The sequence below is a fragment of the Habropoda laboriosa genome, unplaced genomic scaffold (assembly GCF_001263275.1).
Source record: "Habropoda laboriosa isolate 0110345459 unplaced genomic scaffold, ASM126327v1 scaffold214, whole genome shotgun sequence".
In the NCBI taxonomy this organism is placed as follows: Eukaryota; Metazoa; Arthropoda; class Insecta; order Hymenoptera; family Apidae; genus Habropoda; species Habropoda laboriosa.
The window spans coordinates 488,287-504,671 of NW_017100328.1; the positions used below are offsets into that span (position 1 = coordinate 488,287).

Sequence of the window (16,385 nt, forward strand, 5' to 3'; positions counted from 1 at the left end):
TGGAGCCTATGGGAGTTTTGGAAATTTGCTCGCTTCGTATCTTTGGAGCCTTTAAACGCACTTTCACCTTAATTTAATCCATAATTCTTGTCCTTTGGGCACTTCTACCTTAATTTAAAAACGATGATTTCTAAATTATCTTATTAATTATCTCCCCCATCTCTCCTCTCTCTCTCTTGTCGAAAGTCGATACCTAAAACACGCGTTTATCTCTAAACAAGTACGATAAATTGCTTATCAACGTCACTTTCATTTCCTCAGAATAGTTATGTATTTATTATGAATTCACAATATAATAATAATAATTTGCTGTAACTGCTGAATAGTACATTTACAAATTAATATGGAAATAGGTAATATTAAAGAATTAATTGGAAAGCGTGAATAGTAGAGATATTTAGCAGCTCGTGAAAGGGATGGAAAAATAGCGCGTAAGTACATCGAATTGGAAAGAACGCGGATAGAGGAATGTAAAAGTAATTCAGGGTTCTCCGTTTTGTTGCACGTGCAGAACAAGCAAGGTAAACTTATTCCACATTCCTATCTATCACAGGGTCATCTCACTTTTGCATACGAAGAAACACCCATCTTGGAGAAAACAGGAATATTCTTGGAACACGTCGCCATCTAATGTGGATCTAGAGCGAGCACCCCCACAGAGTACCGACATACTAAGCCTGGTAAATAAGCCGATCTTTAGAGAGATTGCCAGAGACCTGCGACCTTTTTAATGCACTGTATTGACTTTCACGAATGATTAAATACCGAGCAACGCAAGCTTTCCTCCTGTTATGCTAAAGCTCCGGTATGTAATTAATATCTTTCTCCGTATAAGCTCTCGTTGCAACTTGTTACTCCCGAAAATATTCGAACATTGTATATAAGCTAGCCTTTCTAGTGATGTACTTTGGTTAATTATAGAAAGGATTAGGTCGATGCTTTCTCGTTATCAAGCGAAAATGATTACTTTGAATATTCGTGGTATAATGTTCATGTTGCTCGTATTCGTAATATTTTAAAGATTAAATATTGTATATTATAGTAAACGTTAACATAGTAACTGAAATTTCAAACAATAACAAAGTTAAATATCCGACTGAAAATTGCAATTTCTTCGAACAACGTTGGCGGTCACCCATCTTAACATCAGTCGCGGGGAATGAAGCTTGACTTGGAAAGCTACCGAAGAGTCGCCCTACCCACTCCCCATTTCTCCCCCGATAAAAACAACTTCATTCTTATGTTATTGGTGGTGTAGACAAATTCGAGCAGTTTTTTTAATCGAAGTCGCATCACAACAGAAATGTTCGTCGTTTACAAACAAGTCTTGCTCGAACTGATATATTATCAAAAGAAGCGAATACTTCGATAAATTTAAACTAACGACGTATTCAAACTAGATCTAAAAATTGCGAAGCTTATCTTCGTAAATATGTCGCTAACCAACAATTAAATGATAAGAATATTGCGTAGTTATTGATAAAGTCTTAGATGGAGGGAAAAGGAACAGTTTAAAATATTAGATAGGCTTGAGATAACCTGCTTAGTAATGGATACTGTCATGCTAAACTTGCATATTAATTTATGCGCGCGCGCGTGCACACTCACAGACACACACAGTTGTTTGTAAGTTATAGAAGTACAGGAGTTTCGTAAGTACCCTGAAATTTAACATATCAAATACAACTTTCAGCGACAAAATTTTTACGACATATCACATTGAATAAATTATTGATACAAAAATATATCAAACATTTCTATCAGACAATTATTCGTATGACAGAGGTGATTAAAAATTCATTTTCATACGCAAAAATTAGTCGAATTAAAAGATATCTCCTGGTACCTTTGAAACCGAGAAAAGTCAATCAAATTGGACAAATCATCACCGAGTGCTACTCAAAAACACTGCATATTTTCACGGAAGAAATCTCAACGTTCGCACCTTGCATACATTTTCGTATCACATGTTTCCCTAAGAAAGTGTAAACACGAACGTAACGCAAGCGTTAACAGAAGAGAAAATCTCGTCTACTTAAAATTCAATCCAGTTGACAAGCGTGTTCAAAAGTTACAAGTAATTGGCCGAGCGGAATGCAAGGGCGAGTATTATGCAATGCGCCTCTCTTGTCTACACCCTGAGGACGTGATCGCAAGAGAAAGAGAAAAAAGAGAAAGAGAGAAAGATAGGTAGGTAAGGAAGGTAGGAGAGAAGGAAGCACCCGGTATTGCATGCCACTCCCTGGTAAATGTTAAGATTGGTTTTCGGGCTACTAGAGTAGTCGCGAAGTACGACCCGAAGCGACGTGGTTAATGTGGCAATATGATATATAAGCGGGAGGTATGTCGGCTCAAATAGCCTCTGGTAGAAAGGGACTCTGGTTGGGCTCTCCTTTCGTGTTCCTGTGACTTCTAGTAAGAGCATAAACCCTTCTAGAAATATATGTAAGAGCCGCTGAAACGGGGAAGGACTTTAACGTCCAGTCGTGCGCGTACATAAACACGAAAATATCGTCGGTGCATATACACAGAGCGCAACGGCTTTTCGGCCAACCGATTACTGCCGCCTTAAATCAATCGAACGATCGAACTTCGAACGTGCCTCGTATCGTTCACTATACACACACAGACAGGCTATCCCGCGAGACGCATCGCGCGACACGCACACAAATCTACACTCACACATATTAGGTGGCTTGGTGGAAAGTGCTACATGACATGGAGGATGAATGCAAGACGATTAACGACATCTTACGTTCCGCGGCCGATAAATCACCAGCCACTGTAAATGGACTCGGCTTACTTACTTCTCACCTTGCTTCTCACAGTCGAGAAGTGTTGCTGTCAGAAAAATTATAATACGAGAATCTCACCTGCCGCGAATCGATATCGCGTATCGCCAACTGGTAGATATCGCAAAGGCTACCGTGTACACGACACTACACGTTTATACGACCACGGAAGTCCGATGATACAGAGGATGGGCCAGGTGAAACAGGCCACCTAATTGTCTTCTTCAGCTACGGTGGCGCGAGAACATTTTTCTATACGTAATTTAAATGGCTTTGCGAATAAGATGGGGGAAATTTTTTTTTTTTCAATACGACCTTGGATTTTTTAATTTTGTCATTTGTCGAAATGAATTTTTTCTGATTGGATTCGCGTAATTGATTAGAAGCTACGGAGTTTCTATCGAGATGATATTTGTAAGTTGTTAGAAAAATGGCAAAAGGTCAGAAAATAATGGAAATTATTTCTATGCTTGATCTGTTTTCATTCTTTCTCAAATCAAACTTCGATTGTACCCAAAAATCGGGAAGAATTCATTTCTGTACCTAATAAATCAAACGTGAAACCTCCTTTCGTTTTTTGCCATTTCTTCCACCTTATTCGCTTTTCGAAGCTATTTAAGTTACGTGTAAAAATTTGTAAAGAATATACATGGACTTTATACATTTGTCATATGCAGATGTATAATGAAATTGTATATTTCTATATTTATGCATTTTTATAATGCACGTTTCTTTAAATTGTGCGTAACTATAAACGTGACGCACTTGACTTTTTAAAATGTTTCTTTGTGTTCATTTAATGCTGCGTGGTACTTTATACTGTTAGAATGTTAACAACAAATAAATTACACCATACGATGTTTATAAAATATGAATTTGTATTTTGCATCAATAATGCATATTTCATGTCTACCTTTCGATAATAGAGATTAATTTTAAACATACTGTATATTTTAGGCGTTAATTTCGTGGTTTAATCGTTATTGTTAACATTTCCTCAGCTATTCTCCGGTGTAGCCAATGTTATTAAGAAGAAAAATCATTTTAATCCTTTGTACTTGCGAAAGTCGAAGGAGTTTCCGAATAAAGATTTCAGAAAAGATATTTGGAATGTAGGATATTAGAATAATGGTAGACAAGATTGATGATGTTAGGAGTAAAATATACAGTATGATGTAATACACACTCACCTTCATCACAAGTTGACGTAAAATCATCCATCGCTTTAAAGAATCTGAAATGAAAGAGAACACATATATTTACTTTTGGAAGTATCAAAAAGATGAGTATGTATCCCGAAGTTGATCAAATTTTCGTTACGAAAAACAAGTGGAGAATAATAATACCGTAGAAAATTTCTCGCTTTCTCTTCAAACGTCACTGATAAATTAAAAAAAAAAAGAATTTTATTTTTAGATATCTCCTTTTGCAATTCTTCTTTGCAAATTATTTCAGCAATGATACAAATTTTTCCAATTTGGAGGAAAATTTTGTCTTATAGTCATTTCGATGTAGGAATTTTTCTTTAAAAGAAAATTCTATTTGAAATTGCACACTTTATCATTATCGATAAGATTTAACAGAATATAAAGGTCAATTTTGGCATACGGCCGAAACGACAAATTTTTTTACAGCATGATTCTACCCATTCTAAGGAACGAAAAATGTAATTGTCATTTTTCCCGGAAATGGTGGGAAAGTTATGAAAAATGCGGTTCAAGGTAAGAGTATGACCATACTTATAACCGTCTCGTTTTCTTCGGAAACTCATATTGAGTATTATTTACAAAGATTGTTGTACATTAGTGTTTAATAAAAACCAAAAATAATTAATGACAAATTAATCGAAACAAGGAATTCTTTGATGACACAATGCTTCTATTCGAAGCAATCAGAAACCAATAGTTATTTATTCTCGAAGTGATAAAAATTATAATAAACTATCGTAAATATAATAAAATAATCGTCATGACAGGGATACAATAAGGCTCTCCTTAGGCTCTCCTCTATTTTCAATGAACTATAATCAATTAAACGTAGGCTCTCCTCTATTTTCAATTAACTCAATGATTCGATTGTGTACGTGAAACTGCAGCTGTGTAGCTCGCAGAGACACGCTTCTTGTTTGATTTTTCTCCCACGCTGAGCTGTTCATTTTGCACTTGAATTCGGTGCACTAGCTTCTTGTATGCAGCGGCACTTAATTCACACGAACGAATATGCTAAGTACGTAAATTGATTGGAAAACCGCGTATAATAGAAAACGCGTTGCTCGATGTATTCCCTACAAGACTATAATCGCGCAGTATAAGCGACGTTCATCGAGGCACTCGTTCGACGGCCTCGTAAACACCGACTGAGGACGAGTCGTCCTGCCCGATTCCTGATCGCTGTACGCTCGCAACTGTTCTGGGGAAAATTCTAGGCGTTAACTTCTTAGAACTCGTGATATTTCTTGCGAGCCAAACATAAGAAACGCGAGCCTAGGTCGCTGTACGTACATCGAGCCAAACATAAAGCTAGCTGTCCTTTTCAGAGTAGAACTATCGCGAGAGTATCTCTCAGACCATCATCCGAAGAAAACAAGACGGAATATAATATTTTTCATAACATTACCATCATTTCCGGGAAAAATGACAATTACATTTTTCGTTCCTTAGGATGCGTAGAATCATGCTGTAAAAAGATTTTTCGTTCCGGTCGTATGCCAAAATTAGCCTTTTTTTAACATCCTCCTTTTCAGGATAATAGAATTGCGCGTTCAATAAATAGTATTCGAATTAGTTTTTGAAACTGATTATTTCAATTACTCTAAACTAAAATATAATAATAGACATTTCGATTTGTATAAACTCTTTTTATACAATTTAAATTAGCCTTTTATGCAATTCAATTTTTCGACTTTAAACGTTGGACACCTCGATCTTAAAAGTACATAAAAGAGCTGAACTCGATTTCACTTATGATAAATGTGTTTCAATTATTTATTTCGTTACAAAGTCATGAAAACCACACATGTCATCGTCCCTAATAAATAATTTTAATTTACTTATCGCAATATGACAGCAAAATTCTTATATAAAACACTTAATAAAAATACGAAGAGGAAGGTAAAGCGGTGTTCTTACTTTTCTCTGAAATATCTCTTCATCAACTGTCAAAACTGGATTAACCCTTTCGTGATCAGTGGGGAGCATATGTTCCACTTGAGTACTCGAACAGAAAACCTATTACAAGCGTAATGGTTGGTAGGTGAATAAAAAATTCTTGCAAAGAAAATAATAGGGTCACGAAAGGGTTAAATGCCACGATAACCGATTCCGGTTCTTCCTTAATTCGAAATAAAGTATACTTATTGAGAAAATGTGTTTCGTTTATTTTCAAATTATCTTATAATATTTCAAACACACGGTGCGTGTTCTCCCGTGTTAGAAAAAAGAAAAGCGACAGCTGAATCATAGAAAGACACATCTATCAGAATAGTGACGGTACCTTCTAAGAATGAAATATCGAATAATGGCTGTCGAGAGTCCACACACAGTGGCGCCGGCGGTACGGTGAAATATGACGAGCGTTAAATTAATTTGACTTGAAATTTGAATTACAGATTCTACGTGAAGGTGCGTACGAACAAGGCGCTTCTCGTGCTCCCACTTGGATTTTCCACAAAAAAAAAAAAATCACCTATCGAAAAGTAATCTCATCAACGCCACCGTTTATGATTTCATCGTTAACGTCATCCTTGTAATTTTCGTTGAGAAATCTAATTCAGTAATTTTATCGTACGAAGTGGACAGAAATTAAATTAAAAAAAAAAATCACCTAACGAAAAGTAATCTCATCAACGCCACCGTCTGTGATTTTATCGTTAACGTCATCCTTGTAATTTTCGTTGAAAAATCTAATTCAGAAATTTGATCGTAATATAAGAAGTGGGAAGAAATTAAATTCAAGTTTGAAATTTAGAAAATTTTAGTCGGAGAAATGTAAATATCCCCAATACAAATGAATGAAAGTACAAAAAAAAAAGGACTAATGACATCTGAAGTGAGCAATTAAACTGGCCAGTTAGCAGAACAATGTAACAATTGAAAGTGACATTACACTTTTCAAAATGTGACGTTTTAGTTTATCTTAAATAAAATAATCAATTTTGGCGGTAGATTCAAAATTAAGTGTTCTATCTTTATAATTGATCACGAAGAATAGTGAACAATGTGTTCGTGCGCCCACAAGAAGGAATGCACCGAAGAATACTTCACTGCAACGTCCAATTTAGAACCGTATGTAACTTAACCTTCACGTAAATATCTATCAAACGTAAGAGCAATTGTAAGCACACGTTGCAAGGTACACGTAATAATCAATTCAATGTTGCAACACCGGTGTTCAATTTTTACTCGAAATACGCAGGAAGTTTTAGCTCTTAACAGCTAAACTTCGGAAATGTGCAGTGGCAATCAAAAGAAGAACAGAAGTTCGTGTAAACACGTTCGTTTCCGCGTCGTTTTCGAAATACACAGATGTGAAATTACGTATCTTGCCACAGTACACGAAAGCTTGAAATCTTGTAATATTTGAATGCTCGAAAATCAGAACGAAATGAACAGTTGCAGATTTTGCACATAAAGGAAGCATTTTTCTATATAAGAAGTAAATTCTATCGAATTATAAACAATCTACTCAACGAACTCTCGAATTGTTATCAATATTTTCTTATCGAATAAGAAACCAATGTATGAAACATGTCAGTTCTTCATTTTTATTTTTTTCTGAGTTGTAAAAAAAGAAAGAAGAAGAGTATCGGGTACTTTTGCGCCTCTCGGTGCTTCCAATTAAAATTTGCATATATCTGCAGAGAAGTATCGCTAGATCCGTTGTCGCAACGGTCACCTATCGATCGAAGTCATACGGAATATTGCACGGCTGACTGTTCCGCGGCATCAACCCCAAGAACACCACCGCGCGAGTTTCAACGTAGTCTTGCCCCAATGACACCACTTAAGCAACTTAGACGACGCCCTGAATTAACAGTCGGAGTAGCTGTAGCGCGTCGTCTGGATCGTACGTCGAATCTACTGCTAATTTTTTATAGATTTGAAATGATGTAGAGATCAATAGCAATTTGCCCTATTTCGATTAATTTAAATTACAAAAAATTCGTTAAAAAGTTCTTAAGATTGCTTACTTTTTTCTAGAAATTTTGATGTAACTTGCAGTGCACAGTAATCCCAAACTTTTGGCCGGTGGTGCATGTTACTCTTTATCAATTTTAACCGCGAATTTCTTTGAAAACTATCTGTATATAATAAAAATACAACAGTCTTCATATCAGAATATAAAATATGTAATTTTTGCTACGAATCATTTTCTCACGTATTTTTCTTATGTCATATGTTATGTTTGCAGTCGAAAATCTAACATGGTCAGACGGCACATTCGACGAGACCGAAGATCAATCGGAACCTTCGTGTAAGTTGCTTTCGCTTGTGAAAAATTGTAACAGGAAAAACAAGTTTTATGTTAATTTCGCAAATCTAGTTCCAGGTATACGAGGCCCTATTCCTATCGCTTCGTCTACTACACGTTATCCTGAATTTCAGCGTAGAGTAAAAACTCCAGGAACTTACAAAGTACATCGTGCAAGATTACCGCAATATCCACAAACACCCAGACAATTCTTGCCGAGAATGACTAAAATGACACCCTGTGGAAAGTGCTTAAGGGTGAGTATTTAAATTCGTGTTAACGGATAGATGGATTTTCAGACGGAACAACTTTTTATGTGTACCGATCTTCGCTAGATGTAAGGACAACGACGAAGTGAGAACTTGTCAATGGATACATCGGATGCTGCGTATTTTACGATACTCTCCTTATGCGTGCAAGGTACAGACATTCGATATGTATTTATACACTGATTTTCTGACTAATATGACTAATTATAGTTAATTTTCTAAACAAGTATACGTCTTTATCTTTGTTGCTTTTCGACTTTTAAAGAGAGATTTATCATCGTATTATCTATTATTATTTTTTACTTTCTCTCGTAATGGGAAATCTACCAGAAAAGTGTTGTGAAATTGCAGATCGTGTAATTTTTACAGCAAATTTTAAATGAACGTTGATAAATAAATGTTTTTTCGATGAATCAATATTGTGGAAGGTTTGCTCCTAAACGTTAATAACTAAAAAACGAAGCCTCAAACATAATTCTGTTTATTCTTCCTTTTCGTCTTCTACAATCGTGCTTTAAATTTTCTCCCAAGAGTGGTCGAATCCCCTATACATTATACTCACGATAAATTTGCATAAAAACAACTGTTTCTTTCTTGTATTCGTAGAATACGTATTTTGTCGAATATTACGATTGATAAGTGCAGAAACTTCAGCGAATATTGAAAGAAGAAAAACCTAAATCGACATTATACTCTCTATTTTTCTCTTCCATTGTACTCTAATTATTTTGACTTTGCACGCAACATTTTGAAAATTGAATTCTCATTCTACGCATATGCTACACTTTCAAGCTCGATGCATTTCACCGATAAACGTATCAAACAAAATTAGCATGTTTTTTCCCTCAAACAGTACCTGGATCATGCGTAAGCCGAGCAAGTGTCGTGCTTAGGAAACACGGGGCGAAGACAAGAATGATAGATGATGGCAAATTTGCGTAATTAAGCGATCTGTCCGGGTGGTCCCAAGAGTGAGACGCATTTCTCGTCATCTTGGCAATGTTCCCAAGGTGGAGAAAACAAAGAGAAGCGACGAGAATTTCCAGGACGTATCGCAGCAATTTCGGCGAGGTTCATGCGTCGAATTAATGGCACCAGAAGTATCAAGTACGCGTACACGTTCTGCTATTACGTGCACCAGAAAACGTGAAGCATATTTTACCCGCCCACAACTGCCTCACCGAATGTTTCTTTTTCACCTCTGTGCTAATGCTGTCACAGTATTTCTCTTGTGCGGCATATGTAACGCCGGTAATCAGAATCTTCAAGGTGAAATCATTTAATTCCACTGAACTAGATCAATAACACACTCTAAACGGAATAAAATCGACAATACAATTGGATGATCTTTATTTGTTTTTATTAAAGCAACTTCGAGATTGTTCGTCAATCTTCGTTAGATCTAAGGACAAATTACCTACATGAGATGAAGTGACAAATTATCAACGGAAGGGTGGGCCACGTAAAACAGGCCACCTAATTATCTAGCAATACCAAGTAGTCATTTAAATGGTTTCAAAGGATGAATAAGATGGAAGAAAAATTTGTTGACGAAAGAAATGGCAACATGATGAAGGATTTAAAATTTTAGAGTCCAACGCCATTTTAAGGCCATATCATTATGCATGTTCAAATGCATATCAACGTCTTCATTTGTTTATTCCTGTGAAAAAACAGGCAACCTTAAAAAAAAAAATAGAAAAATGTTTTTCCATCTTATCCATCCTTGGAAACCGTTTAAATTACACATCCTCATAGCCAAATAGAGAATATGATTAGGTGGCCTGTTTCACGTGGCCCACCATGTAAATTTATTCCCAGATTTTCCTAGGTTTTTACCCTCGTTGCTTCCTAAGTTACAGCTAGATCACTCCTTGACACAAGCTGATCTATCAACATAACGTCTATCACAGCAAAAGTATCGTCACCTTACAGGTAATTATTTCGTTAAAATTGATTCACTCTTCGGCCAAAATTCGATACAGCGAACTTGGCGACACTTTTCGTACATTTCCACAAGTATTCTGGTGCTCGGCGAACGTTCTCGCAGGGTATTCCTTTGTATTCGTGGAATATACGAGCATTGTCTCGCAATACAAGACAGAGAACACAGGGAAACCTATGTTCCATGCCTCAAAGAATAAAGACGTCGTTGCTGAAGCGTCAACACCCACGTCCTTTATCGCGCGTCGGGTACATTGTAGTCGGACTTGCCTCGAATCCTCAACGAACACGATTCGAACGCATTTAAGGAACCTGAGTCCGCATAATGTCAACATGGTAGTGAATATCGTGCAACCTGATCTCTGTTAGGTATATCTCGTTACAGTAACTAGTAACATTTTAAATTAAGATGAAATGTACTATAATACGTGCTATGATTTAATCGTACGTTTAATGTACGATGAAATCGGTAAGATCGATGTAGAAGAATTATTCTAAACCCAAGTGTGAATCTATCATACAGAGTGTATCATAATTTCAGTGGTGGATTTAGCATATATAAATAATGAGTACTGTTTGATCTTGTTTTCGAGTTAGAGTCGTTTTTGGTGTTGTATCAGTTGTTCACCTGTCTTCACAGAAATTTGGCTCGAATATCAGCCTCTATTGACTTTCTGACCCATTCATAGTACCAACAAAGTTATACATGAAATATCAGGCGAATTAGAAAAAAGAAAAAAATAAATTGTGATACGCTTCTCTTTCCTAAATTTCAAATTAGGCAAAAATAGCTTGCAGCACTAGTAATGTCTATAAATTTGCAGAAAAATGATGTAAAATAACTATAGCAAAATGATATTACAGTAGCAATTGTACGCGTGTGTACAGAATTTACAAATTCGATTTCTTCGAAAATGAGAAATCATACGAAAAAATTTAATCTACAATTTTAGACTTATTTTTACTAATAGCATCACCTGTGTATAATACTTGGTTGCATCGCCCATTTTGACCCACCTTATCGCGGTGAATTAATTTACGTAAAATTAATTTGAAATTATTTTCTATTCCGTATCGCAGAACCACACTGTTGACGTTCCTTTAGACAAACTAGAACACGAAAAATAATAATAATACGTGTGCTTAACAAAGCTTCTTACCAAAACTCGGAAATTCAGATAATAACAGATAATAAAAATGCGGTGAAATTAAAAGTAACTATAGGAAAACACGAATTAGGCGAGAATGATAAACTTCACTTTGTGTCGAGTTCGACATAAAATTTGGAATATTGACAAACGGAATTGGAATTTCATCGACTCGAGAAAGAAACGATAATTGAATTATACACATCGCACTTTTGCATTACGCGATGAAACTTACGTGCAGTAGCGTGTTATACCTTATAATTGTACGTGTGTGCGCGCAAAGCAGCATGCATATGTGCATACTGTATAATATTCTGTAAATCATCAGACGTTTATTGCAGTTAATTAGCCAACCCGTCAGTGTACCAACCTGTTTTGCACCTTATGTTCAGAGAAATGCTATTCAATGGCGCAAACATATTCGCCAATAAGAAAATCAATATGACGGCAACGTGCAAAGGTTAATATGTAAATGTCGTTTCAAACTATCATCGGTATCGCCTTGGAATTTCAAGGTTCAATTTTACTCGACACTTTTCACGAATAAACCAACAGTCGTATTTGATACATAAAGTTTGCGATCTTTCTAACGACAAACATCGATAAAAATGCGAATTGCTTCAACTACGAAGATAATTAAGACGATATTGCTATCTCCTAAATTTGAAAATAGAAACTCGCTACTTTGAGAAAAATAAAAAAAAAAAAAACAAACATAACAAAATTCTATCGATATTGAAAAGTAACAATACGACGAAAAGTTGCGAACAATTTCGATTTTGCAATTGACTGCAGCCTCGGCTGCAATACATTCGTTTCTTCGTACTAAACGAGGTAAGATTTCCTGGACGGTGTAATATGACGCGCCGTATAACACGTTTTTTACAACCTAAATTAACGAATCTAAAATATTGGCGAAAGATCGGCAATAATTTTCGAGCATTTTTTTCTTTCGTGTACACGTAACAGAGAAACGTGTGCAAAATCGGGAAAAGAAAAAAGAAAAGAAAGAAGAAAAGAAAGCTATACTTCTTGAATAAGATGATACACAGGCACTCGATAGCGAAGTGATCGCTGAACATCATCTGTATCGTGGAAATGAAGCGTTGATCCCCAAACAAACGGACGAAACAGAAACAACGTATCGATAAGAAATAATCATTAAAGGAGACAAGGTTCGATATACCAAAAATTTGATGCCAATAGAAAGACGTAAGGTAGAAATAAGGCTGAAAATAATACTTATAGGATAATTAAAATGATGAAAAATAGGTTTTATTCCGCTTACTTTAGCACCACTTCCATAGATGGGACATCCCGCCCGTGTACCATAATTTTCTCATACTTGACGCCATATTTTACGAAGTCCTATAACAAAATAACAGTGAAAATAATTATTAATTGTCCAGGTGGAAGAGACAGCTTTTTGTCATTTTTCATTTTTACCTAGAATCTAGGCCGTAGATCTATTATCAACAAGCTATATCGCTATCCCGCGTTGTCGTCTATAATTGCAAGTGTTTTCGTCAAATTAAATCAATCAACTTTTATTGTCTATTTCTCTAGATTTAAATTTTAGAATATATGTGAACATTACAGACTACGATTTGCAACGATAAAAAAGTAGCAAATTATGTAAAATGATTAATAAAAGGAGCTGTACACCGATATAAACAACGTTTTAGAATATTAAAAATTGTGACATTATTTCTAGTGTAGTTGTGAATTTTAAAAAAATACAGAACTACTAATATCTAATTATGGTGGAAGTGCCACTATCGTATTTACGTTGATTTCTTTTTAAAAGAACATTAAAAATGACTGATAAAATATATACAAACAATTGTGCTTCGTCGTTATTTAATCCTTCTGAAGAATTAATCATTTCCTCCCAAGAAAACGTTTACAAAGTCAAAATTAAAAGTATCATTAAGAATACTATTATGTATAAAGCGTTCTAATTAGATCTGAACAAGATGAAAAGAGTTTTGTGTTAATGACCGATGGCTTAAAGATGTATTATTTCTAAAATATTTTCTCTCACAAACCCTAGTCTTCTTCGCGTGGCAAATGACTGGCCAAAGAAGAAGAAAAAGAGACCATGGAACAGCCGAATACTGCCTTGACTTTAGGACTTACTGATGTAATTGATTGGTCTTAGGTCGTGACAGGTCTGACTAATCTAATTATTAATTCTTGATCTCCACCGTCAAAATGTAAAATTGCAAGATTACAGAGGGCTCGGAAGAAGAAACAAAAAGTGAATTTTTCGAATACACTTCACTTACGTTTTCATTGTAGTAGCGATCTGTGTTCGTCAAGTCGATAATACATTTGAGACGTGGGAACGCTCGCATTAATATCGACGGTGTAAATCTGTAACAGAGAGTATGTTTAAATTATATAATATGCGAATGAAATATTCAATGTCGATCTATCGAGTTAAGATACGCCGCATGTATTGTTAAATGACAACTTTATTTTGAAATTGAGAAAAGAGAAAGAGAGAGGAATAGATAGGTAGATAGATAGAGATAGGTAAACATATAAGTAGATAGATAGATAACAGATAGATCTATATAGAGAGAGAGGAGAGATAGAGACACACAGATAGATAGAAGAGAGACGCGGTGCCCTATATTACGGAAGAATCTTCGAAGGCGCGATCTAGACGACACGATGATATATCGAGGGAAGAAGGAATCTAGGGTCTGAAGCAAAAGGGCCGGAATTAGGTGGGGGTGTCGGTCGAAATAGTTTCACCATCCCTTTCGATATATCAAATTCTCTTAAAACTTGTACCAGGTGCTTCTCGGAGAAAATAGCACGGGTCCGCTTTGTCTCGGATAAGTGTTTCTCATAAATAAACAACCTTCCCCGTTCATGCTGCGAAGTTATTAAAAACCCCCAAATCTACCGGAATACTAATGGATATAAAAGTCATTAACGAACACCTCTCACGTGTTCCAACAGATTTATATTGTCAGTCGAACATTTATTTAATCAAACGTGAGGTGTATTAAATACGTATACAAGATAATCGAAACGAATCTGTGAACATTTTTTATACGACAAATCCCCTGGAAATTCAATAATGAAGGATATAGAATTTCGCGTACTCTGATATCTTTTGGCCACCTAAGTAAATTCCGAAACGCGATCGTACGTATAAATCAGCGACGCGTTTCATCCACAACAAGCACATTGCGTCACAAGCGCGGCAGATCGAAGCGGTTAAGAAACCAACAAATAGCGAAGTAACCTTTGAAGGTGGTAACTTTGCCTGAAATAAAAGTAAGTCGGTAAATTGTAGAACGTGATTGTCCTATTAATTACAATTTCTCGAGAGAATTTAGAAGGTTATCGAGAGAAGTATGAAAAGAATAGACAAGTATTAAAATAGTACCTACTAGGAAGTGTCGCATGCAAGTCATTCCACTATAATAAGAAATAATGAGAAATAATCTACCCTAACGTGATCTTATATTAATCAACTCACCGTTTCTCCGGTTCTAAATTGTCGCTCAGTGCCTGAAAGCAAAAGAAAACAGATTGGTCATTTAATGAAATGATACACGGAGTGATTAATAACAGCCGATGGTAGGAAAAGAGTTGCACCTACACGTGTGAGATTCTTTAAATGAGACATTAAGAAATATGTCCGGATAGCTGCATCATTTACTAAAGCTTACCACCGGTGGTATCGATCCGTATCTGTTAGCCAGATGAGATAAAAACGCGAATCATTTTTCACATCTCGGTAATTAATAACGTGTACACAACTAACTCGAACAAAATGATCCTGTATACAATTTGCAATACGTATTTAAATTCCAAGTGATTGATTGGCTGAAATCTCGTGTCGAATAAAGGTACGCGACAACATCAATAATCGTGAAAGAAGCTACGTGCTAATGGAACGATGACAGCGCAATATTCCAAGACATTATGCCAACCTTGCAATTTCATTACACCCTTGTAAATTGCAAGATATCTTCTCTTAAACTTCTTTAAATATAACGTAGATGTAATATCGTTTAAAAAAAAAAGAAAAGAACAGGTTTCACACTTTGTTTAATTTTGTTTGAAATTTTGAAAACGGCACCGTAAACGTTAAACAAGATTTACTCTTGGTAGATCTCTACCATGTTGTACTTTATTATTCAAAATTTTATTTCGCAATATCGTTCGAAACAACGAAACGATTCTTCATTGTTCCTAACACAAGGTTCGCCGGCAGATTTTCTACAGCTCTGTTCAGCAATCCTATTCAACCGTGATTCGTTCGACTGTCAGTGTGTAATAAGACAAAAGGTGTAAAATAAAATGCACGAAAGATTGGCGTAAAATTAACCTAACTTGTTGAAAAAGGAGCGGGGAAAAAAAAAAGAAGAAAACAAAAATACAAACACACAAGCCTAGGGATTTGTCTCGTGTAGTTTGGATAGTGTAAACCTAAGAACGCGTAATTTTGTTCGTCCGCTTAGCATCGTACTCGCTATGGGTGGGCTAATAGTAATTACGGGTTTAGACTCCGCGATCCGATTGCCTGGACGGAGGAGATTGTATCTACAGATGCGTGCGGAATGAGTATCGGTCGCATTAATAACGGGCTGGTGGTATAGGTTTCGTATCCAAGCATAATAATCCAACGTTGATCAGGCGTGGGACTTTTTTATAGCTTCGTGGTAGCACTTTTGTGGTTACCACGCGTCTAACTCATGAACATGTAATCCTATCACAATCTTAAAATTGACACGCGT

General features: G+C 35.9%; 1 protein-coding gene across 1 annotated transcript in view; it reads right to left on the minus strand.

Moving 5' to 3' along the window:
• Positions 1-16,385, minus strand: part of LOC108574419 (RNA/RNP complex-1-interacting phosphatase) — a 43,013-nt gene that overhangs the window by 4,074 nt on the left and 22,554 nt on the right. Inside the window, exons 3-6 of the mRNA XM_017937005.1 lie at positions 15,122-15,153; positions 13,911-13,998; positions 12,911-12,990; positions 3,983-4,026 (exon numbers count right to left, since the gene is read on the minus strand). Coding sequence (XP_017792494.1) covers positions 3,983-4,026; positions 12,911-12,990; positions 13,911-13,998; positions 15,122-15,153 — 244 coding nt within the window. The remainder of the gene's footprint in view (positions 1-3,982; positions 4,027-12,910; positions 12,991-13,910; positions 13,999-15,121; positions 15,154-16,385) is intronic.